The following is a 25757-nucleotide window of genomic DNA, read 5'->3' as shown; positions in this document are numbered from 1 at the left end:
ACCATATGACGTAATATAATAGCAATAACGTGATATCACAACATAAAAAAACATAATCAACGAAACTTAACGGAATAACTTCGATATCTTTTTAATGTATTATTTCTTTCTCGGAGGAAATTGAAACGAATTTATCGTATAAACTGAAAAACAGGTGCATAACACGTCATGGTGGCGTATCGGTAAGCCTCCAGTATTTTCTTGCAAGATTAAGACTAATGCGCAACGTATTGCGAATCGAGCATCCTCCTATAATATAAGATAGTACGGCAATGATAGAATGCAATCAAGAATTAATTCGATTTCCAACACAATGGTAATATCTTTTGTTCTTTTGTTCGATATAGGTCTTGTCGTTAACAGTAGTACGGTCATATTCGCGATTTTCTATGAACACGTTATATTAACACAGTAAAATATATGTGCATGTAACTACTTAAGAATTATTACAGAGCCGCTATTCTTTATCCGTTTACAATTGCATATATACATATATATATACACTGTATTGTGTATATTGCATATACACACACATATATATATATATATATATATATATATATATATATATATATATATATATATATATGTGTGTAAAATGTATACATATACACGTGTACATACACACGGTGTTCTGAAAACGGCAATACAAATGATAAATATAAAACACTTCGCCTCGAGATTGAAAAAACCTATTAACCTTTCCCGTTTTTTCTTTTTCTCTTCTGTCCACGATAAAATAACGTAAGCGCAGGTGTAAAAAATTCGCGCGAAGCATTAAAAGATTAATATTCTCAAGCACGTTCTTAAATCTGAGACACGAATAACGAAGTTGCGTGCACGTTTAAAAATTTTAATCGCAACCTATTCGAAAAACTGAAACCTGTATCACTGTGGAAAAGATTACTCTTCTACTGGATTTGTCTCCGGTTTACAGCGGCGAATAATTTTATATTTCCCGCTTGTACCGCTCGATTTTCGGCAAATCTTAAATTTAACATGTATATATATACACGTTAATACAATATATATACATATATATATATATATATTAAATTTATATATATGCATTTATATTTATATATAATTCAATGGATGGTAAGTGTCCATCATCTTTCTTTTTCCCTTCTACCTCTCATTCTCGCTGTTCACTCCTGTTCTTTTGCACTCTTTCTTTATTTTTTGGTTTCAAATGCGTTATCCAAGGGCAGTAACCCGGGTTTTCATTTTTTTTTTTTTTACATATTTTCTTCTTTGTCGCTTACGCCATTGATTTTTAGGTGTAAGACTTATAAGTGGTCAACAATAAGAAGCACAGTTTTAACAAGTAACGTTTTGTTGTCTTGCGCGTACACATTCACGCATTCCTTCTATTTTTTTCTTTTTTTTTTTTTTTCTTTTTGTCACAGTCATACACGTATACACACATACGTATTCGCACACGCGTACATTCTCTTCCTTGTTCTCCTTTCTCTCTTTATATTTTTCCTGTTTACCCAACTTTTCTATTCCCCTCGTTTACTCATCTCTCCTCTCTCTTTCATCCACTAGTTATGTTACTATGAAAACTTACTCTATCGACATTGCTCTATCATTGAAAGTTTCCTCGCAGAGCTTCTGTCTTCTGTTTTCCTATTGTTTTCTTGCGTTGTGTCTAAAAAGATAATACAAAGCGTAGAATTAATTTTACACTTTTAAAGATAAAGAAAAAGATTCAACGATATAACGGTTATATAGATATTAATGAAATAAAAATCAATTATATGAATTTAATACTCTTAAACCTTAAACCGTGAACGCTTTTACGATACTCTGAAACTGTAAACACGGGTCTTTCATGAACGATGCATTTTTTTAGCAAACGATACTTGTTCAAAAAATTCCACGAAATTCGTATAACATGTACGAGCGTTCTAAATTAAGCTTATCACGAAAAATGTTATCAAATAACATTTTTTAGGTCAATGTGTAGGAACGGGCGGCGTGGGGCGGGTTAAACTTAACTCGAACGAAATAACCCGGGTATGAAATACACGCCTTTATAATTTAAAGGTTAAAAATGAATGCTCTGTCGTAAAACTCATGAATCGGCCCCGTTATTTCTCATTAGCACGAATGAAATTCATCGTTAACTCATTATTTAGAATAGATCAATTTTATATCTCGATATCGAATGTAGAATGTTTTCGTAAATGCAGATTAATAGAAATTTTGCTTTACCAATAGTGATAAACTATGTTTGAGAGGATTAGTAAGCCGGTGCTCGAAAATCGGGCATCCGTTGTTGCTGTTGTTGTTGCTGCTGTTGCTGTTGACCGAATGGTGGTTCTTGATAACCAGCATCAGTCGCATCAGGATAACTTGTATATCCTGTCCCACCAACAGGATCCGCTTCGTAACTCGGTGCGAACGCAGCATCGGTACCTTGCTTGAATCTTTGGAAGGCAAACCAGGCACAGGCAGCCTTTTCAAGTTCGAAGGAAAATATATTAAATTAAAAAGAGATAATAACGTTATAAGGAAACGAATGATAATAGTAAAGCGAATCTTTGTATAAAGTAAAAAGAAAATTAATCGAACGCATGCTCGAACGAGATAATTGATATTTTGAAACTGATTACATACATTCATCTAGAAACTGAACACAATAAAAGTATTTGATGAATGTACCCAGGTGAAAATGGAGAAGAAGGAGAAAGCGATAGCGCTTTGAACGTTGTTCACTCCGTAATTATTTTCCGGCGTTTCCGATTTGTTCCAAGCATTGGTTAAGTAACAGAATCCGACGAAGTAAAGGAATGCCCAAAAGCCAGAAAACCTAAGCATTAAAACAGATTAAAGCGACTTAATTATTACGATACATCGGGTATGAATATTTCCGTTCTAGATTGGGGTTAGGATGTTCGTGCAAATGTATATTTTTGTGAATGCAATTACAAAAGTGTAACTTGATAGTTTAGTAAGTAAGCTATTGGTTTGAATTTCCTGAGAAATCATGTATTATTATATGGACTAGGATATAAATTTAACTAGATTAGGATATAAATTTAATTTACAGTGAATATTCGGTATCGATAATTTGAAAAGAAATAAAATTACTTTAGGGCAAATAGAATAAGAAATATACCCTAAATCGAGCAGGACGAAATGCTTCCTGGTCTTAACAGAAGACATCTGTTCGAAAAGATATTCGCCAGCAAGGAATCCAATGCTGGCGAGGAAGGCGAGGACTCCAATTCCTATCCCGTAATTACAAGCATTGTGGTCTCCGTTGTAAAGACAAACGTCTTTTCCGTCTGGCTTTTCTATGTATCCCTTGTTGCTTATGCATCCGAACACGATTATCGCGAAGAGCTAAAAGATTAAACGACGATATTTGTAATTTCTGATTTAAATTATTCTTACAAGATACATACATGATCTCTTTGGTAGCATTGCACTCTTATTACGTATACATATTTTTTCTTAGATTTTTAAAACTTTCTTAATTCGACGATACTATATTAATTGGTATTGGTTGGTCGGATAAACGCTAGAAGAACTATTTTAATAGAATTTAAAATAATTCAAACAATTCGAAGTAATAAATGAAATGGTTAAAACGATCGAAAGGACACGATTCATTGGATCATGTTAGGTTTTTACATAGACAGTGAAATACTGGATATCTTGTTCGGTATTACCGCTTACGATAGTGTCATTTGTTTACGTGACTAATTCGTGAATCGTTCGAATCAATTTTTCAAACTATATATACACACACACACACACACACACACACACACAAATATCGATAGACTTCGTAATATCGTCTTAACTTAGTTCGCAATTTATGCGTGTTTCTTCATACCAACTACTTATAGCGAAAACTATAGATTCGTTGCTTTTAGCAAGCTAATCCAAAACTCATAAATAAATTTATTTTACAAATAATGTGCGAAATATACAAAGATAGGTAAACGATTACAAGTTCCAACATAGAAATGAGATGCCATATTTAATTAAACGTATAAGTTTGTTGGAACACTTTCCTTCTGCGTTGAAACTAAAATATCCGTTCTCAAACTAGATTTCCGTTTGATTCTCCATGAAATATTTGTTTTTTTTTTCCTACGTGTCTATTTATATAAAATCGAATCTAGTTTCGACGTGGTCCAGATCCGTCTTGAGATGGAAGTGGGTTAGACGAAGGTCACAGTTCTGAGAACGAAGAAAACAATCGAGAGTAAAGAATAATTAGCAGATAGAATAATTCAATAATTATTTGTTTAAGAGAGATAAAAATGTTTAATTTAAGATAAATCAAAAGAGGAAATAAACGTAGTACGTTACTTTACAGCAGTCGTTTTACAGTCGTTTTACAGTCGTTTTTAAAAGTAATTGTCGATTTTCCAACTTAATTACGAATACATTTCAATTTACCTTAATATCCAAGATTTATTAATGTCAAAGAATTCGCTCTTTGTAAAGGGGTAATTTGTTTCTATATCTAAGATATAGAACTGTGTAAAATTACATTTGCACTCCTTAAGCATCAAAATTTACAATTTTATTTTTTTTTTTTTTTTTGCCGTTCTCGTATGAATCACACAGGTGGAACAGATTATTATATCTCGATTAATCGATCGATATCTTGATTAAGAATAGAAAAATATCATAAAATTAGTTTACGAAACGACATTACTTTTCTCAAAAATGTCTAGAAAATGCAAATGCAAATACTTTCAACGGATCTGCGTATTTTTCCCAACTACTACGTAGATCGTTTCTTCTTCTCAGATGACTGTACGCAAAAGAAAAGTACCAAGGTACACAGGTTAGGTATAAAGGTCGTTTTAGAAAATCAGTTTGCAAGATGTTTAAAATTCTGAATAGGTCGTACGTTTCGCCCAAGATACATTAGATATCAATTGTAAACACTTTCGGACGTATGACATAGGTAATAACATTAGATCACTCGAAGACACGAAAACTCTAACACTACGCAATTAGTTACTGACAATTTATAGTCACGATAAATTCATAGACTCTGTATATGTATATGGACGTAGCACAACACCACGGCCATCACACGATCTCCAGATTCAATTTCTCTTGATTTCTTTTTACGAGGTTTACCTTATAAGGATAAAGTCTACTCGAATCCGTTTACTTCTGCGGAAGACTTAAAACAGCCAGTTAAATTACATCGCTCGAATATAAACAGCCGCCGTACTAATTCCGTTATGGAAGATATGAAATAACAATTCATAAAGTGCTCGCCATGCACGTGAAGATGGATGGAATATTCCAACATCCTTAATAAGGCGGACGACTCATCAAAAATTTGAGATATTGATTTCCTTCACATTGTATATTGTACTCTGCTGTCTCTTCACGTAGTATATTCCGAAGAATCGATCTATGTATAAAAGGATATGCAATTTCATGGAAAAGAAGCGTGTATTTCTATTTCGTAGACATTTCTGAAAAAGTTCTCAAAGTCACAACATAATATACTATTTCACTCTCTTCTATTTCTAACCAAACTCGAAATATAATCCGACCCAATTTCGCCACCCATCCCGTATTCTGTGGTAATTAAAATCTTATTAAAATTGTACGCGCCATTCCATTTGGAAATTCGCCCCAAAACTGACCTGGGCTACTTTGCTGTGTTTTAATTAACCCCGCTGCCACTTTTCCCTCAGTCTCAAGCCAATTATATTTTCTTAACGACAGAAAATATCTCGAGTTTAAACAAAATATGAAATTTTATTATTCGTATATAGAATCGGTATCAATTTTTTATTAGAAAACATAATGTTTCCCCCAAACGTTACGAATCCTTTTTGTTCGCTAAAATAAGAACTAGATTAAGATATCAAAATTAGAGGACTGCAACGGGGTTAGGTATGCAATACTGGTTGCATACGTATGACAATTTTTTCCCACTTTGGTTATCCCTATCAGGCTATCCCCACTATTTCGTTCTTGAAATTGACTAAGAGTTTACGCAGCCAGCTTCAAATGTCTCATATCTATAAGTACTCGTTGCTCGTGTCGTATATTGGCATCCCACTCGCACTCATTGCATCGTTTCCTCGACTTCGCAGGACACCTACCTAGCTAGCCAGAAAAACATTCTCAAGTATGGCCCTAGTTATGGCCCTCGCCATTAAGCTCGAATTATCGTATTTCATTTTTCCATATCTCGAATCACTTTTAAAAATCGTCTATCACTTTCACCGGGATCGGGACCTAATCAAATTTCTCTCGTTTACTTGAAAGATTTTTCAATAAAGATTCGTCCATTTATCGTTCGACTTTTTATCGCGAAAATTTTTACATAAAATATGTTTGAAAAATCAATAGAAAATTATACGAGATCCTTCTATTATGGGGTGTATCGCTGGAATTTGCGAAAAATCAATAGAACCCCATCGTATGAAACTGGTGGGGGTGGTTCACCCTTTAAAATCAATGTTCGTCGCGTAAAATCGACAATATCGTTTAATACGTAATGACGTTAGTACAGAGCAATCGTTATTAGACGTTCAAAGAGACAACTTACCAGACATACGGCTCTTAAAATCACTTGAGGCCTTTGGATAAAGGCAATAGGGTCGAAAGGGGCTCCTGCCTTTCCTCCACCGTACGCTCCACCGTCCATCTTATTACGACTGAGCTGAAATTTGAAAGCTCGAAGCTAATGGAAGCGCGCATGCGCCGAGAGACGGTACTCTTTTCCTATCCCCACCACCCAATTTTTTAGGGTGTATCCTTTCACAAGGGCGCTTCGGGTGGATGGAACGTAAATTAATCGAGAATTCGACCCTTCTCGATTCACTCACCAGTCGCCATGCGTGTTTCTATTCGATCGTACGTTACTTTCTTTAATTTCATTAACCTGAATTTACGTTGATAGGGATATTGGCGCGATTAAACGAATGTTATCAGTCTGTTTATCATCATTCGTACTAAATCAAGTTTTTAATTGTTTATATTATTCCAATGAAAAATAAAATTTATTTTTATATCATTTAAGTGATATCATTTAAGTGATTCATAAGTGATATCATTTAATTTTATTTATCATTCTTTGTAATCCATTTAAAAATGTCGTGTCAGACGAGTGTTCTATATGTTCTATATGTTCGATAAATTCATCTTTCGTTCGACTCAATTTTTCCTCTATCTATATTTTAAATTGTTTGTCATTTATTTTATCATTATTATTTTATTATTACTTTATCATGTATTTGTCATAATGTAGTTTGAAATCTTATTATAACAAAAAATTATATTACTAATAATAAAGAAGGCTGATTATTCTAGAACCAAGAATTTATTAACATCTATAAAATGTTTATAATACCTTTCTCAAAAATTCTGACAAAAATAAAACAAATTAAAGCTTTGTATAAAAAATAAATTTTATATCTTATGAATATTATAATATCTTCTTGATTTTTATACTTGGTACTTTACTTTATACCACATATATAAGTTATATACATCTTAGATAATAGAAGCGTTATTAATCCTAATGCACCCATACCGATGCAAACGTGATGAAGGTTAATATGTTTTGGTTTTATCTTCAACTGTAAAAGATAATGAAAATTGAAATATTTAATGTTACGTAAACACCATGAAACAACAAAGTGACATTGTATTGTGATTTCATTGGAAAATTTTTCAGGACTTACCCTTAAAATCAATTCGTTAAGTTCGGAAAGGTTCTTATTTACTTCTTCCAACTCTGTCAGTGTTGCAGCAACAGCGATAGGTAATACCTTAGAAGCGCTCAAACACTTGTTGGGATCGATAAAAATATTAATTTTTTCCTTAACGAGTCTCAATCGACAATACGCCATAAACGCTTGTATCAAACAGAACTGCTGCTCTGCGTCTTTGATTATTTCAAGAAAATGTTCGATCCTAAAAAAAAACAATGAATTCTTGATAAAACTACTCGTTAAATTACGTATCTGTATACAAGAGAAAAGTCTTTTAGAATAATTTTAACAAAATAATATTCAACCTGTCCTCAACATTTGTTATTACGATGTTGGATCTTCTTTTCCTAATGTTTAAACAATTTTTTAACTCTTCAGCCTTTTTGGAATCAGTGCCTATATTAAAAATTTCTAGATTAGATAAGAAATATATATGTACTGTAAATAAGTGTAAATTACAACAATGAAATTTGTATTGGTAAAGGCAAATGAAAAGTTTTCATTCGAATTTGACTTCATTATTTAACGTTATTAATATATTAAGAACATTTCAATTTACCTAACATTATTAGCTCTTGTACAGTAAGCTCGTGTAATACATCCGTTGATATATTTCTTTTCTTGCATTCTACTATTAATTCAGATGCACCCAAACCACGCAACAAAGTTGCTGTTTGTTTAGTAAAACCAAAGGGATCAAAATAATTACTCATTGTTTCTTATAATGCTAAAAATTAAAATCTTATTTTTTTATTTTCATATAAATATATTTTTCTAACTCTTTAATCGTCCTTCATAAATTTAAATGTAGAATAATAACATTCCAATTTAATCTTCAAAAGACACTGACATTTTCAAATTCTACTTACTTTATAAGTTCCTAATCACACTCGATTAATATTATACTCTTTTGTACAACAAAATTATTGATATATACGGTTTCACCACCGAAACCTGACGTTAACCTAAATTTAATATTTTAACGATTCCGCAGTAACGAACTTTGATGACGATATTAATACACTAAATTTTTCTGTCCCGTTCTAGTCGCATCATTCATTACGCTTGTTTCAAAAGTTTTATAATAATCTCTTATCGTATAATAGGTTAAGTTTCAAAGTGTTCATAAATCTATCAATCTTTCATAGATAAATTTTATTCTGTAAACTTACATACATTCTAAATAAATACACACACACACACACACACACGCGCGCGCGCGCGCTATATATATTTAAATGTATACTTAAACGTAATGTATACTAAGATTACAATTTTATAACTTAGATATCCATGCATTAAATTGAGTCTGATAAGATATATGCAACTTCATTTTAATCAGTTGAAATACAATGGAAAATATGTAAATCAGATACTTTTTAACGTACACTTGATCATATGCTCGATCATGTATTTAATTATATTAATAGTTCTGGATATTACTCAAATGTTGAATATGTAAATATATTTTCTTTCCTCACGAATGATTTAACGTAAATTATTGATTTTATATCAACATTAGTATTTACTATTCATATTACATATGTTCAGTATACGTATATATTCAGCACGTATGCATATAGACAATATATTTACAATTGAATGTATCTTCGATTTGTTAGAAAAAGTGATATTCTAATTCGAAATTACTGGTATTACTGTATTAATATGTAAATATAATAAATACATACCACGGTGTACCAATATTCTTTTCAGCCATCGTAATTTATATCTAGATAAGGTAAGAAAAAGGATTCAATAAAAATAATAATAACAATTATAATGCCAATATTCTATATTCTGTTCTATATTTTTTTTTTTTTTTTCATATATATTCTAACATCTAAACAATACATTCATCGATAAAGAAACATCAGTAATCAGATAACCATGAACCAATCCGATCATTTGTCCACTACTGAAAATGTCGATTTGACGCTTATTGAAAATTTCTCCTGATATCAAAGAAATGAATTCAATACGAACTGGACTTTATATAAAACCAAAATACAATTCGTGGTTTCCAAAGTATCGAAAAATCGACGGATATTTCTACGTAAGCGTATGATAGCTAGGGACATGGAGGAGGTCATGCTCGACAGGGGTGATGGAACAAGTGTCTGTGTACAAGATGGCGGCGCCCGGGGCCTTAACTGTCGTGAAAATCGCCAGGAAGTAGCCTGTAAACGGAAGCCGCGCGGTGTCGCAGCGAGCCGCGGATCCCCGCTCCGAAGGATGTGATCCGAGGAAGAAGAAGAAGAAGGCCGAGCCTGGGCCAGAAGAGCCTTTTTCAACACTGCCACGAGGAAATCCGGATTATCCAACTTCCTCGGGCCAGTATCGTGATCGTCTTCGTGGCCACGCCGACGATGGAGTCCAGGGAACGCTACCAGGAGCTCTGCAGACTATGCGCATCCTACGACGCCGTCAAGATGGACATCTTCGGTCAAGAGGGCAAGAACAGACAGCTCGTTGACAAGATACAAGCTTGTCTGCCGTTTAAGGTTCGTCATCGTTCGCCTACCAGAGATTTCTTTACACGTCAACCTCCTTTCCCTTCGTGTCAACCTCCTCAAATCATTTTCAAAATGTTCCCCATTTAACGAGTAACTTGCGATTCAATTTACAACATTTCGCTTATTTATGTCGGAAATATATTATATCAATGCCTTTCTTATTTTATAGTTTCTTTAAATGTGTCTCGCAATTGTGTGAAGTCACAAGTGGTTTTGTACTGCTTTCTGTCTTTCATATTTCCGAAAAGTTTGATCAAGTTTGCGTGGCGTTTTATGATGATTTCTGTTAGTCATAGTTTTATCTCCCTCTGGATATTATTTATTAATTGTGTTTTAATTTATATACACAGTTCAATTCCTACTTGTTTCGGAAAAATGATAAATTTTGAAAAATCGATGAATTTGGTGTTAATCTTAAATGATCCGTCAATTTTATTCTTATTTTATTATCGGGTTGCTTCTTCGTTTTAATTGTTCTTGTTACTATTTTTAATTGGCTTTTACGCCTTGTTCGTTGCGATGAAAAGTATTTATTACGTTATTTTCCTTGTTTGAAATATGCTCGATCTTATTATTCATTGTATTATTTTACGATAAAGTTAGAATTGTTGCCCTTCTTCGTTTTCCTTTTTTTTTTTTTTTTCTTTCTAATTTAATTTGTTGTTTTTACTATGTAAAAACTTCTATATAATTTTATATTTTATGTAAATATAATATCAATAGCTCTTGCATTAAATAGTTTGATGTATATTTAAATGTTTGTAATTTTTATTTCCGTTTATTTAACATCTTTTTGATGGATTCTGAAGTGTATAAAATATTTTTCATGTAAATTCGAAAGTACCATTTTTTTTCTTTTTTAAATTTTCAACTTATATATTTGTATAACATTTTGAAATGTAACTATCATAATTCTTTTAAGTTCATTTCATTTTATATTTATTTCATGCCGTACCTTCCAATATTGATATTTTTACATGTATACAATTTTTCTGATAGTACGATTTACGTTCTTTTGAAGTTATTGAAAATTTAATTATAATGTCAATGATAATATTATTATGATATATCAAAAATTACTTTTTTATTTGTTGTATCAAATACACATTTCAATCATTGTGAGTCTAGAAATATTATATAATTCCTAGGCATGTGTACGACATCATTGCCAAATTTTACTTGGAACATTTTCATAGTGACGTTGGTATAAATGTTAACTACAGTACTATACATCTTTGTTCATATCATTTATGTTACTGATATTACTTTATGCTAATTATACTTATTTTAATTGTTGCGTTGCATAGTCCATCAAGTTCATTTATATATTGATTAAATAAGAATGAAAACATTAATATTTAAATATTTAATTTCAGATTGCAGAAAATGATCGACTACCGAAATGCCTGTGTTATCGGTGTATGTACAATTTGGAAAATTTCTATGATTTTAGAACAGCATGTGTTAATGCAGTGGCTCTCTTGGAAAGGTGTTTATCACCTTCAGAATCGGTAAAAATAAAAATTTTCTTAATCGTTTAAAAAAAATTGTTGTCCTATTTTAATCTTAAATATTTAAAACATCTTTTTCAATCGTTCAGAATGGAGATGTTACAACCATCTTGACGTGCTGTAATGATTCAGAGTTTTTCGAAGGACGGAAAAGTATACCAGTGTTAATTCCAGAAGCTCCTATCGTAAATCCAAATGCTGCTTTAGGCACACCACCCAGATTGAATTCTGATGGAGAGGCTGATCATGAGACAGAAGAAATTGATAACAGTGGGACAGACGAAGGTGCTTTCTTCAATCTCAACATATGAAAAATATGTATTAAGAAATAATATTCTATTATTCTATTCTTGTTCTTCCTTTTATTTTAGCAACAGTCATGGACGACTCTGAAGATCGTCATTCAGAGGAGTATGAAATGGATATGGAGACAAATCCAAGTGATTTTTTGGAAATGACCTCGATAGTTGCAGAAGAACCTGAAGAATCAGGATTAAAACATCAGGATGTTTCCAGTAACTTATCAGAGGTATATTATATATAAATTCAATTGAATGTATAGCTTAGATGTGTCTAGTGAAATCTGATAATTTACATTATTACAGCATACATCTCAACAACATGAAGTTTATGTTTGTTCCTTGTGCAGCAAAGCATTTAGTTCAAAGGGTCATTTGTCCTTGCACGCACGAATTCACGTTGGTGCCGGTGACGTGATTGGTGAAAAAGTTCTTACGGATGATCATACATCGTATAAAAGGCCCTATCAGTGTGATCTCTGTCATAAATCATATTCCACTGCAAAACATCGTTGGGGTCATGTATCTACAACTCATAGGTATGCCTTTTCTAACTCTCATGCTTTCATTTAACAATTACACATATTTTTAAAATGGATACTTAATATCATAACAAAAAGATCTAAAACATCAACAAGAATAATTCTAGGAGGGAGTATCATGCTATTCTGAAGAGGCAAAGCAAAACATTAATTGTAAAATTAATATTAATATGTAAAGGGAATATTTGATAGATATTGATACATATTAATAATGATAGTAACAATGACGGTATGCTAATATCTGTATCAGAGGCCATCCGGCAGTGACATGCGGTTATTGTTCCCGTATCTACTCAACCCGAACAAATTTGGAAGAACATATAAAATCACGTCATGCTGGTCTTCCAGCACCTACGGAGGTTCCACTGAACAATGCCTATCGGCCAGAAAATAGATGTCAATGCAATGCTTGCGGGAAGATTTGCACGGATGCTATGGAATTGAATCTTCATGGTAGGATTTGTACCGAAGGGCAGAGATTAGATCTTTCAGGAAAAAACGAGATTAGTGATAATAAAGTTGTGGATAGTTCAGAAGCTTCAAGTATTGGAAGTGATGACGATGGCAAAGATTATAGGTACTATTAGTTCTATTATCGGATTAAATATATCTCATATCTTTCTCTTTCCCTTTTTCCTTATTTGTTTTATTTATAAAGGTGATTTAAAATTATTTAATTATTTAGAAGTGCGGAAGCTAAATTAGCGAAAAATCCTCAATTAACAATTTTAAAACAAGCATTAACAAAAGGGGATAGTCTTAAGCGAGATTTTGAAGACAAATTTACTACAAATTGCAAACCAAAAAAATTACCGAAAACAGGTAACTTGAATACAAAATAAAGTTTTATTCATACAATTATGAAACAAGAATTAATTTTTGCTTTCATTTAATAGAGCATACTGACTTTCAACGTACTAAGAAATGGTATTGTGAATCGTGTCCTCAATGTTTTACTTCAATTAATGATTTAAAAGAACACGAAGCAACTCACGATGCGGATAAACCATTTATTTGTATTTTGTGTAAAAAAGACTTTTTTCTTAAATCTTCTTTAAGCAGGCATATTCAAACGTTACATGGTGTTGATCCATGTCCTATGGTGGAAAGTGATAAATGTCTAAAGAAAATTGTTTCACATAATTGGAATGAATCTATGGATCTCGATTCGTATGAGGGTAAAACCTCTTCTGAATTTCCATTGTCTCCAGATGTACGTTTTATAGAGTTTAACACAATCTTCTCTTTTTTCTTTTCTTTCTTTCTTTCTTTCTCTCCTTTTTTTTTTTCATTTTTTCTTAGGGAAAAGTTACACTATTTAATCTTCATTCTGCATTTTTCTTTTTTTTTTTCTTTAATTTTAGACAAATGCAGAAAATGAAGACGACCATGAGAGTGGACAAGAAAATCTCATTGAAATTGAAACTGTGTTTGTTTGTGAAATTTGTACTCGTGATTTTAATGACCGTGCATCTCTTTGGCTTCATATTCGTGCTACTCACAAAGAATTTGCAGCATTTGCATGTGGTGTTTGTTTAAAAATTTGTGCAGACAACACACAACTTTTGAACCATGTAAATATGTACCACGGCGGCTCGAAATTACTACTTTCTGAACAAAGAAGGTACTTCGTTTCAAATTATATAAATGCTATTTGATAATAATGGCAAATTTGTAACTATTTTTATTATTACTGTTAATAGGTACAGTTGTACTATTTGTGGTAGGCAACATGATTCCAGAAAAAAATTAATTGCTCATGTATCCATACATAATGTGGATCCAAATTATGATCCTGCTACTTTTGTTCAATTAAATAGTAATTATTATGGAGAGAACATTAATGGTAACGAAACTGTGGAACAAATGCTTGACTACGAAGAGGATAGCGATAAAGTGGACTGTTATATTTGCTATAAATCGTTTCCTAATGAAGATCATTTAATACGACATCAAAGAAATGCGCACAGAGTAAGAATACTTATAACAACGACCAAATTATTAAGCGGAGCAAGGAATTTTCTTACATTCTTTTATTAAGCAAATTTTTCAATTTCACAGTCGGAACAACTAGTGCCAGCAGGAGATCCTTTAAATCCTTCGAGTTTAAATGGTGGTGGTAATAGAGCTCAATATCATCTCTTTTTCGTTTGTGAACTTTGTGGGAGTTCACATCCTAGTAAATGGGAACGTTGGCTACATGTTAGTTCGTCTCATAGCAATGAATCAGCCATAAAATGTGATCGTGAAGATTGCGGTAAAATTTTTGCTACAAAATCTCTTAGAAACGAACATATTCAGCATCACGCAATCCAAGGTTCATCCCCAAATACTTGTGAAATTTGTGGTAAACTTTGGGGTAGTAGAGTTGATTATTGGAAGCATGTTATGGGTGTTCATTCGGATACCGTTCCATTAATTTGTGGTGTCTGTTTAAAAGTGTTTCCAAATGTTTTGCAACTGAGTACTCATGTAAGATCGAAACATTGGCCGTTAACGAATGGTGACTTTAGCTGTGACATTTGTGGTAGACCATATTCGAATAAATCCAAAATGTCCAGACATAGAAAAATTCATGGTTTTGAGGAAAGCTGTGAAAATGGGGCTGAAAATAGCGAGAATAAAGTAGAGGGGCGAATGAGGGAAACAGAATTAAGTTGCGAGCTTTGTGCAGATTTGAAGTTTACTAGTTTAGAAAAATTATGTAATCATAGACGAATCGTTCATGGACTTTTCCCTTGCGATCTCTGTAATAAATGCTATGGAAGAACTTCACATTTATGGAAACATGTAAACAGAGTTCACAAAGGTCATGAAGATGTAACTTGCCCTTATTGTATGAAAACTAGTGCTTCAAAAGATCATTTAGCAGCACACATTTCAAAAATTCATAGATACGAACCTGATTCTAGAAAGGATGGGAAAGATAATAGACAATTTAAAACCGAAGAAGTTAGTTTACATTATTGCGAAAAATGCAATAAAGGATTTCACAAGCGGTATCTATTGCGCAGACATATGAAAGGATGTCAGAATTACAGGAAAGACCCTGGAGCATTATTAACGAGATGCAGAGCTTGTGAAAGAATATTTAAAGATCGTGCCAGTTTACAAAAGCATATCGAGAATCATCATAGCACATACACGTGTCATCTTTGTAATGAAACAATTACCTCAAAATTAGGGATTATGACACATAACAGGGTGAAGCATATGGATCATCCAGATTTAACCTGCAATTTTGGATCTTGTAGGAAATTATTCAGAACTAAAGAAGATTTAGAAGCCCATAGAAAAGATCACAGGTATGTAACTTTAACAATAATTATTAGCATTTATATCTTTATCGAAGCACAAATATTTTATCCTATAAATGATTAATTGTGATTAATTTCTATTTTTTTTTCTTTTTTTTTTTTCTATTAAAGATATCATACCACTCCTAACGTTTGTGATTTCTGCGGTGATACTGTTGAAAATAAACTGAAGTTAAAAATGCACGTTTTATCTCTTCATCGCAATGAAATTGGTGTATCTTGTGGAGTGTGTTTAATACCAATGAAAGATCCAAAAGAACTTAAAAGTCACGTAGAAGAAGTTCATTCCAGTGTTCTTTCAAGACCCAATACGTGTCAAGTTTGTGGGAAACAATATGCTTCAAAATGGAAAGCGTTTGATCATACTAAAAAATGCCATGGAAAAGTATTTAGGACTTGTAAACAATGTCTGGCTGTTTTCACTGAAGATTCTGCAATTAGAGATCATTATGAAACAATACATAATATTCCCAAAGATCAACTTGCAGCATTTGAACATAGATTAGATATTGGGCCGAAAAACGAAGATTTTGGAATAGAGGTAGGTTTGTAATAAGTAATTATAAAAGTTACTATAAGTAAGAGTAAAACTGTATTTTATATAGTTGAATATAAAATTATTGTTTCTGCGTTAGTCTCCTGATATAATAGTGAAAGAAGAACCAGAGGATTTAGAATACGAGGTAGATATGTGTGATGAAGATTCTAGCGACTCAAAAAGGAGAAGGTCCTTAACGGATACCTACGATTGTGAAATGTGTCCAGAAATGTTTGTAAACAGCGATGCACTTTCAAAACATTATCGTAACATGCACAATACTGATCCAGAAAGAATGTTCAAAAGATTAAAACAGGATGAACAGAGAAGAATGCGTGGTAAACTGAATTTCTCGTGCAAGAATTGTAGGCGACAATTTTGCACTAAAACATTGTATTGGAACCATATTGCAACTTGCAGACGAAATATACGAAAAGGAGTAAGTAGCATTCTTGAACAAAAAATTAATGTATTTTGAATTTATATTAATCCAAATTCTTTTTGCAGGAGGAAAATTTATCTTTACGAAATGACATGTTAAGTAGCCAAGAAGAATTTTTGAAGAATAATAATCAAATTAAGAAAGAAGAACCTACATCAGATTTAAATATTCCTGATTTCAATCTCTTTGAAGATATAAATCTTCAACTCTCTGGTCAGAGACCTCTCCCGAATCTTATGCCACTCACTCAGAGGTAAATACTGTAAAATACAATATAATATCTGTTTTCCTTTATTCTTTGTTTCTTAATCTTAATTTATGAATGATATATATATGTCGGAGATGAAAGAACACCGGAGTCTTTGGAATTTTGATTAATCCCGCAACATTGTAACCTAGAGTCTACTATAGCTGTAATTAAACAATTGTAGTTATTCAATCCGATTGTAATTGTTCGAGAGTTGTGATAATGAGCTTGGGCTCTAGGCGACAGCCAGTCGCCGAACGTAGCCGCGGTCACGGGATGAACGCTTTGTCTAACAAAGTCATGGAATAATTCTATAGCTCTCCTTAAAAAGGAAATAGTTGTAACACGCGACAGTAAACATTCCAACGGTCTCTGTCCCGTAGCTCGCCACACGCAGACCCTATTCTTCGAGTAAGATGATTGCCGGACGTCGATGCGTCTCCGCAGTACATGTTCAGCTAGCTCGAGGGCTCGTTATAAATCTTAAGATTTAGTCAACTAAAGTCCTTCAAACAGACAAACGGTCTTTGTCCCAACTACGGGAAAATAGGGAAGACCTATTTTTCAACGAGCGGCGTCTCCCACTAGCAACTTTCCCTCGAGGGCGGCTAGCATCTTTTTCTAACCACCGGTATGGAGATTGACCAATTAGCAGCAACGTCAATTTCCCTTACTTTCTGAACGAAGGCTTTTCTCGACGAATCCGATGATCTCATGTCCTTAGACACAACCCAATATAGTTTTCCGCTGTGGCATCATCGGGACGGGAAAGTCATTCTCGCTCGCGATCTCATCGATGAAAGGAGTAACCCTTTACGACCAGTGAATATTACGCGTCCGACTTAGATTTTGTGAGTACGTTCATCTATCATCCCGTCGACCGCGGATTCGTTATTGAACCTAGGATCATTGTCATTAGTTTCTCGAGTACCTAACTACCACGGTTACTTGTCCGGTTCTATAATAATCGTATTTGCACTAGTCAATGTCTTCTCTATTGCATAACGACAACGTGTAACCCAAACGTAGATTCGTTTCACGCCCCTAACCCTAATTCTACTGTAAACCCGACACACATATATATATATATATATATATCAATCACAATTTCAGGGCGAAATCTTCAATGAAATGTTCAAGAAAGGATTCCAGGAAAGTTTATGATGAATCAACAAATACAGAATGTGCCTGTGAAGTGTGTGGAAAACAATGGCCAGCAAAGAAACATTTATGGCAACATTTAATTCGTTTCCATCGAGCGGAAGCAGCAGTCACTTGTGGAGTATGTTTGAAACTTTGTAAAGATTATGATGATTTGGCAGAACATTTGAAAGCTGCACACGAAGCGATATTGTCAACTGAAGGAAATAATTTTACATGTAAAGTTTGCGGCAGGTATTGTATGCTTAGTTCTGTACTTGTACATAGTATTGTAATATACATGGTACATAATCGGGAATTTCTGTTTGATAGGTATCACAATGCTCGTAGTAAATTGTTATTACACACAAGTATTCACATCGGCCATCCAGGTACTAGTACTTGGTGTCCAAAATGTCGAAAAAATATTACCGATGAAGCTGCACATTCGACTACGTGTAATACGAAGACGGAAGAGGGAGAACAAATGAAAAATAATGAAAAAACAGAGGTAACTAATTACAAAAATATAAAATAATATACTTACTACAATCAATGAAAGTATATTTGTATATTAACGTTTTTACATAAACTCTTATCAAAAGGGAAGTCTAATAGCTGATGATGCGATAATTGAAGAAGTGGAAGAAGGGGATTTTGAATATGAAGCAGAAGAAGAAGCAGATACAGAAGAATCAGAAAGTGGTAGTAGTACCGAAGCCGAAGAGGAACATGAATCAGAGGATGAATCTAGAGCTACTGAAGAAATTACTTACAATTCAGAGAGCGAGGATTCAGAAGAACTAGATAATTTAGAAATCGATGAAAAGAACATGGAGCATTATCCTTTAAAACATCCTCCAGATTCCAAAAATGCAGGTATTGAAAGAAACGATGATCAATCTAAAATTAAATAATTTAGTTTATTATAATCGACAACAAGAAAAAAATATCAATCTTGTTAGCGTACATCTTTTAACAATTAATTGAATATATGAAAAGCTAAATATGTTATCGTTATTGCAGAAACAAAGAAACACGATGCAAATTTATCGGATGATGATGGACCTCCTGTTCTCAGTCCCATGATGCCTCTGCTTCCTGAGAATATGTCTGTAGAACAGCCGATAAGTCATAAACTAGGCCCTATAGTGCCTCTAACTGAGAAAGACGTGTGCGATTTATCAGAGATTCGAAATCGATCCTCCCCGAAACCTATGAATCTATATGAAAAACATTTACCTAACAATGAATCTTTAGAGTTAGAATCTGAAACATTTGCAGATCGAAGCGATGAAGATTTTGAGGATACGAAGAACGAATCTGATGAAAACTCCACTGAAGAAAATGAGGAGGAGAATGAGGATAACGAGGAGATCGAGGAGAACGATGAAATAGAATTAAACGAAGATCTAGAAGAACCTGGAGATAACGAGGAAATCGAGAAAAATGGGGACAGTGAACAGATTGAAGATAACGAAGAGAATGAAGAAAACGGAGATATTGAAGAAATGGAAGAGAATGAAAGAAACGAAGGGATTGATGAGTCAGAAGAACACGAAGGAAATGAAGAAATTGAAGAGACAGACGAAGAAAATGAGGAGAGAGAGGAAAACATGCAGTTGGATGATCTGGAAGGTGCTGTTCTAATGGTGACTGATGGGAATCAAATATTGATTCAGCAAGGAATAATAGAAGACGAGAATGAGAATTCAAATCAAGAATATGTTTATTCCGCGCTTAGGTACAGTACGGAAGAGGACAGCGACGATGCAAGGAAATGAGTGCCAAATTGAGATTAAATAGCTGGAAGAAATTTACGGCGTGACAGAGTTGTTGAATGTTGTTCGAAGAACGAAGAATACGTGGAAATGAATTCGATGAAAATTAAATACGCTAAAATTGAATTGGACAAAATCTAAAATCTAGTTTTCAAATAGTTAGCGCTAAATAATCCATATGAAATAGATTGTTCGCAAAATGGAATGTTCCATTTCTGATGATAAGTAGAAATGACGTGAAATATTAAATGTTTGACCTTTTTTCGAATTATTTGAAGTGCCACAAATTTCCTATGCTTAAATGTTAACGACTTGTAGTATAATTAAAAATTAGTAATTATTAATTGGTAATTAAAAATAAAAATATTAGAAACTTAAGAAAATATTTTACAGGTGAATATTTTTTGCATATGCATTATTAATATAAAAATTATGTATTCCATTGATAGGACTTTTCTTATTCTTTGATTTTAATTAATATTGTCGACGAAACATGTCCACGTATTCCTAAAAATTGTCAAAGATAATCGCAATTTGTATTACTTTACTCTGTATAAAAGATACAAATGAATTATTATGTGACGTGTACCTTGGAATTCATATTGATGACGCGATAATTTGTAAATATGTTAGATTAAGTGATACAAATAGCTTTCACAAACTGTATGATAAGGGACGGTTCTTTCATTGTGTCAAGCAAATGTAAAGAAAGGTAAGATTAAAACAAAAAGAGTGAGCTTAATCCCTTACGTAACGCTATGAATTTAAAGTTTACGCAATGAATATAAAGAATTTCAAGCGTATCGAAAGTGACTATATAAGCTAATACGATATAATAAATGAACAGTCCCTGATCTCTCCTAGACAACGTTTTCGTCGTATTTAAGTTTCGAATTTACAGACGCAATAAATCGGAGACTCAACTTTGATTTAATATTAGGTAATTCGATCGGTATCGATATTTCGCACACAACACGTTCAAAATTTTTCCTTATTTAATAAATCTTCAAATAAAAAAAAAATAGTACAAACGTAGCAATATACAGAGTATCTATGATAATATAATATAATATAATATATATATATATATATATATATATATGTATGTATATGTATATATATGAATATATATATACATATATATATATGTATATGTATATATATGAATATATATATACATACATATATATATATATATATATATATATATATATATATACACATATAATTAACATTATTCAAAGTATAAAACGGTTTAAAATATATTAAATTATAACTATTTTTTTATTGAATGTTCGATTTTTTAATAACTTGAAGAACATTGCTTGAACCTGAATGTTCGTTTCGAATATATATTACCGTATTTGTTATACTGTTGCACACGTCTATGTTAATATTATACTAGTATTATTATTACCCTCATTCTTATTATTATATTAATACTATTATCATTTCGGTATTATATTAATATCGATTCGATTGAATCTACCTTGAATCTGCAAACAAAATTTCGAAAATTGATGGGTTAAGGAATCGAAACAACTTAGTGTACATAGTAGGCATGTAAGCGATTTCGTGTACAGTTACGTTATACAATACGAAAGAAAACATATTGATATGTGTGCATGAGCAAAGTATGATTATTATGTGATAGAATGGAAAGGCCAGCTTCATTACTCTTTTTACCATCGTATGCGTTAAAATACCGAAGGAGGAACTGGTAATCAATCACTTCTATTTTCCAACAAAGCTGTACAATAGTATGTATCAACGAAAGAAAAACCTCGATAATAATCATCGAGTAAACATTTTTCTAAATGTACTAAACATCTTACTGCACTTATCCGATACATATTCGTTCAGTTTCTCTAGAAAGACGCCGTTCCGTTACACCTTAGCAGCCTTAGTGTTCGTATGTAGTTTAGGATAGTGAATGACATTAATTTCGTTTGAATTATTCATTACTCCAGTGTCATCGATAACATCCATTAAAATGGTAGCAAAGTAAAAACGCTGTTTCCCATTCTCTATCGGATAGTTCTCGGTGATACATTCCTTAATTCATGTTTAATATTCTTTCTTTTCTTCTTTTTCTATGTTCTTGTTTCGTTTGTTATTTATTCGGGGCATTCGCTTCCTTTCCAGCGTGTTAGTGCATAAGAAATGAGAATGGCGATTCGCATTTAACGTTTGTAACGATTATAATAAAAATTACTAAGTTGATTAATTTCCTATTTTTATTTCAATCCCGAAAAACACATAAAAATAATAGTCTGAATTACTAATCTTATATTATATGAAGTATCTTTTCAAATATAAAAGTATGTGCATAAAAAAAAAATAGTTTAAAATTGTATCGTTCCTTGAAATTATAGCTCAGCAAACGTTATGTGTTGTAGCAGATAGATGGATACAGTTCTGGCGCACGATATTGATCGAGACAAAATTCAGAAATATTGAAAAGAGTTTGATGACTCGTATTATATATATTCTGATGAGTAATATCTAATGAGTAATAATATCTAACACGTATTTCTTCTTATTTTTCCAATGTTGATCAACATTCATTTTTTCTACTTTTACATCGATGTAAATGTAATACAACGTACAGTGACGCAACTATCACTAATAAATAAAATAATAGAATTAAATAAAGTATTCTTTTACAAAGAAAAAAATTATTGTAAATTATGTGTAGAATAAAGGTACGTGCCGCCCCCCCCCCCCTATTTACATTGAAAAAATCTTTTACAAGATAAGATAAGAAGACGTATAAACACCTATGTAAAAAAGAATAACCAACGTCCGTTATAATTTTTGTAAATATTTTAATAAAAAACAATTTCTTTTCTGATTTAGATTCCCGATTATGAATTATATTAACGAATTAATTATTTTATAGTTTTTACGTAAAATTATCTATAATAAATCTACTGGCCTCTTTTATCAGCATATTCATAAAATATACATTAATTCACAAATATCAATTGCTATTCTATTTTACAATTCAAAAAAATTGGATAAATCAATGCAAAATTATATTTACGTTTATAATTAAGTTTTTTTAAATTAGTCGATACTTCTTGTATTAAGAAGAACGCCTTGTAAATAATGCATTTTTTTCAATAATTTTTTTAAATAACTTTCTTCAAAACAGCAAAGATTTTACTATTTATATTTAGATTTATCCTTATTCGAAATAGTCAAGCTGTACTTGGAGCAGAAAGCACGACGAGAAACGGTATCGATTGAAATTGTGTGAAAAGATATTAATTAATTTGTTAAACGAGAAATTGTATAATGTGCAAAATATTTGAAATATGCAAAAACAGCCTGTAAATCACACTGATGATGTTGGACGAAGCAAAGAGTGTTCTTTCGAAGGCCTTCGGAGCGTGGCTCGGAGCAAAAGAAGGAGGAGGGTTTCGAGAAATCGGACGATTGCTTTATTAAGACGTCAGAAGGTACAGGATAGGCCGGGCCTGCGGTCGTTATTGCCTCGACCGGGTTCTCGCTTGGGACAATTGCTTCGAGAAGATCAAAAAGACCATCGAGAGAAACTGACAGCAAGAAGGAAAGGGAGAAAAAAGACCGAGAGAGGGAGAGGCAAACAGAGGCAGAAAACGAGAGGGACGGATAGAGAAGAAAAACCGTCATGCCGAACCTTCGTGCGCTGCTCTCAAAGTTAAAATACTGTTCAGAGTTTGTTCTTTCTAGACATTGCAATGTATTCCACCGCAATTACACATCCACACTAATCATGAATATAGGCATGTGTTTAGTAGGTCTCGATCTGATACTTGTTATGCTTGTTCAGTCGACAAGTTGTTCATACGTCATAAATAGACTACGGTCTATTATATCGATTTATCGATTTACCGGTATCGATCAACATAACCAACGAAACTGAACTTACACATTAAATATTGTAAAAAAGATATACTTCACTTTGAGTATTTTTTATATTTTTTAGGATAATGGAGTCTTTCCTAAACATTTTTTTAACGAATATCTCATACATCCTTACGTTAAGTTTGCGAGAAAGAAAGTAAAACGATGATTTTTTTAATTTCACGCCAAATATCAAATTTTGTAAATTTATTAGCTACTTGTGCCCCGAATGGCTCCCGTTTATTATATAGCAAATTAAAATGCCTAGATTGTCGATTAGATTCAATGTTGTTACCAAAGTATTTACATAGGACGAAGTAACTAACATTCGCTTGTTCAGATAAATTTATATCATCCTGTTACGCGAGCTATCGTTCTCGTATCATCAGACGATCTATTTCCTCCATTCTAGCATAAATCGTCCGTGCCGCATCAGAATTTCCTGATCTACATCTCCCATCGTATGCCCTGAATTACAGGAAGTTGATTTCGATGGCTATCTTACTTTGATCAGACTGAAATTTCAATCCTCGTAATTCACGTCGGAGCACGTTGTTATGAATTTCTTCTGATTCGCCTGTATCGAGTGCCATAAAAAAGAGAACGAGCAAACAAATTGATGAACAGATTGAGAACCGAGTAGGATTTTTTACCTCGTTCGGCAAAACTTACGAGGGTATTGACAGAGAACATCGATCCTGAGTAAACGAAAACGGAATCGTTTAATTATGATATCCTAAGTAAACTGAGACACGCGCGCCTCTTGCTGACTCGTTAATCCAAGAACAAATATCATCTCGTTTAATCTCCTCGTCCACTTAACATTTTACACTTCAATTAAAAAGATAACGCATGAAACAGTCCCTCGTACAGAGAAACCTACAAAATATGTGCATGAATAACAATTTGTTTGTTCTTATCCAGTATTAAAATCACGCGAAGAAATAAGGGCAAGAAATACAGTTTTCATAATTTCATATATAATTTAATAACACGTAATAGGCAGAATGTCGTCGTATCGTGTTCCGCGATTTCGTTTCCTCCTGGGCTCCTTCTCTCTCTCTCTCTCTCTCTCTCTCTCTCTCTCTCTCTCTCTGCAGAATCGATTAACCGGTACAATTTGTACTCAAACGGCTAATCTCCTTCGCTGTCCACAGCTCTTCGTTTAAAGGAGTGAAATTGAGTTGAGAGTCACAGCAGCCCGGTGAACGCTCGTGGTAGGGAATAGAAGTAGTAAGGGGCCTGAAAGGAAGCCCGATGGAAGGTCGGCACTGGAAGAAGAAATGTAAGAAAGAACGGAACGCATCTAAATGCCGGACTGTTCAACGTCGTTCTGTGAAGGGTACCGGCGAGGACGGGGGTGAAGAGAGCAGTGTTGGAACCAGGCTGGTGTCTCAATCAGCCAAGCAGGTTGGGGCATCTTGGACCCCTGTGGGTGGAGGATAGAGCTAGCAATGGCTGTGAACTATCCTCGAAATGAAAACAAAACTCCTGAAATTATAAACTCTTATCAAATATCAAAATTATATTTGATAAATAGCATACAGTCATTATGAAGGTATAGTAAACTATCGGATATATAATAATATTTTTCCTTCTATTTCCAGAAAAATTATAACTTTTCATAATTTCGTAGAATTTCTTAGAATTTTCTAATTCTAGCTAGAAACCTGTTGACTTTTTGTTATTTTACTAAACAGTCTAGAAAATTTCATCTCTTATTTCAGCATGAATCGCATAGTTTACAAATTTCGTAAGATAAGAAATTCCTTGACATGAAATTTATTTATGACAGTGTTCAAACTTTTGGTT

At 32.9% G+C, this 25757-nt stretch overlaps 2 protein-coding genes across 4 annotated transcripts; one reads left to right on the top strand and one right to left on the bottom strand.

The window, feature by feature from the left end:
- Positions 1-1368: 1368 nt before the first annotated feature.
- Positions 1369-8857, bottom strand: LOC117208777 (synaptogyrin). The gene is made up of 9 exons (XM_033450165.1): positions 8591-8857; positions 8281-8448; positions 8027-8117; positions 7692-7923; positions 6554-6667; positions 3128-3354; positions 2671-2818; positions 2221-2464; positions 1369-1654 (listed from the first exon to the last, which is right to left on the bottom strand). Exons 2-8 carry the CDS (start codon positions 8432-8434, stop codon positions 2249-2251), a joined length of 1182 nt encoding a protein of 393 aa, XP_033306056.1. The 5' UTR covers positions 8435-8448; positions 8591-8857; the 3' UTR covers positions 1369-1654; positions 2221-2248.
- Positions 8858-9679: 822 nt separating this feature from the next.
- LOC117215528 (zinc finger protein 729-like) lies at positions 9680-21075 on the top strand. 3 transcript variants are annotated; one of them, XM_033462728.1, is made up of 19 exons: positions 9680-10225; positions 11614-11748; positions 11838-12033; positions 12120-12277; positions 12354-12586; positions 12840-13166; positions 13275-13411; positions 13486-13802; positions 13954-14213; positions 14293-14560; positions 14651-15894; positions 16018-16447; positions 16542-16883; positions 16952-17139; positions 18247-18528; positions 18607-18784; positions 18879-19152; positions 19300-19911; positions 20018-21075. In XM_033462728.1, exons 1-19 carry the CDS (start codon positions 10091-10093, stop codon positions 20077-20079), a joined length of 5778 nt encoding a protein of 1925 aa, XP_033318619.1. In that variant the 5' UTR covers positions 9680-10090; the 3' UTR covers positions 20080-21075. The 3 variants fall into 3 exon arrangements, with proteins under 3 accessions (XP_033318619.1, XP_033318076.1, XP_033319409.1); XM_033462185.1 differs by having other exon boundaries at positions 19300-21075; XM_033463518.1 differs by lacking the exons at positions 9680-10225; positions 11614-11748; positions 11838-12033 and having other exon boundaries at positions 12124-12277; positions 12398-12586; positions 19300-21075.
- Positions 21076-25757: the final 4682 nt, after the last annotated feature.

Source organism: Bombus bifarius, unplaced genomic scaffold (assembly GCF_011952205.1).
Source record: "Bombus bifarius isolate JDL3187 unplaced genomic scaffold, Bbif_JDL3187 scf7180000007964, whole genome shotgun sequence".
NCBI lineage: Eukaryota > Metazoa > Arthropoda > Insecta > Hymenoptera > Apidae > Bombus > Bombus bifarius.
Note: the sequence above shows the minus strand (reverse complement) of the source record. Positions and strands in the feature narration are given on the sequence as shown.

Bases quoted from the DNA above. Each gene is read 5' to 3' on its own strand.
- LOC117215528 (XM_033462185.1), top strand. From the start codon at position 10,091: ATGGAGTCCAGGGAACGCTACCAGGAGCTCTGCAGACTATGCGCATCC. The intron at 17,140-18,246 runs GTAAATACTGTA...TCACAATTTCAG, and splicing joins CTTATGCCACTCACTCAGAG to GGCGAAATCTTCAATGAAAT. The intron at 19,153-19,299 runs GTATTGAAAGAA...TCGTTATTGCAG, and splicing joins TCCAGATTCCAAAAATGCAG to AAACAAAGAAACACGATGCA.
- LOC117208777 (XM_033450165.1), bottom strand. From the start codon at position 8,434: ATGAGTAATTATTTTGATCCCTTTGGTTTTACTAAACAAACAGCAACT. The intron at 8,118-8,280 runs GTAAATTGAAAT...TTTTTAATATAG, and splicing joins ACAAGAGCTAATAATGTTAG to GCACTGATTCCAAAAAGGCT. The intron at 2,465-2,670 runs GTACATTCATCA...GAACTTGAAAAG, and splicing joins TCTTCTCCATTTTCACCTGG to GCTGCCTGTGCCTGGTTTGC.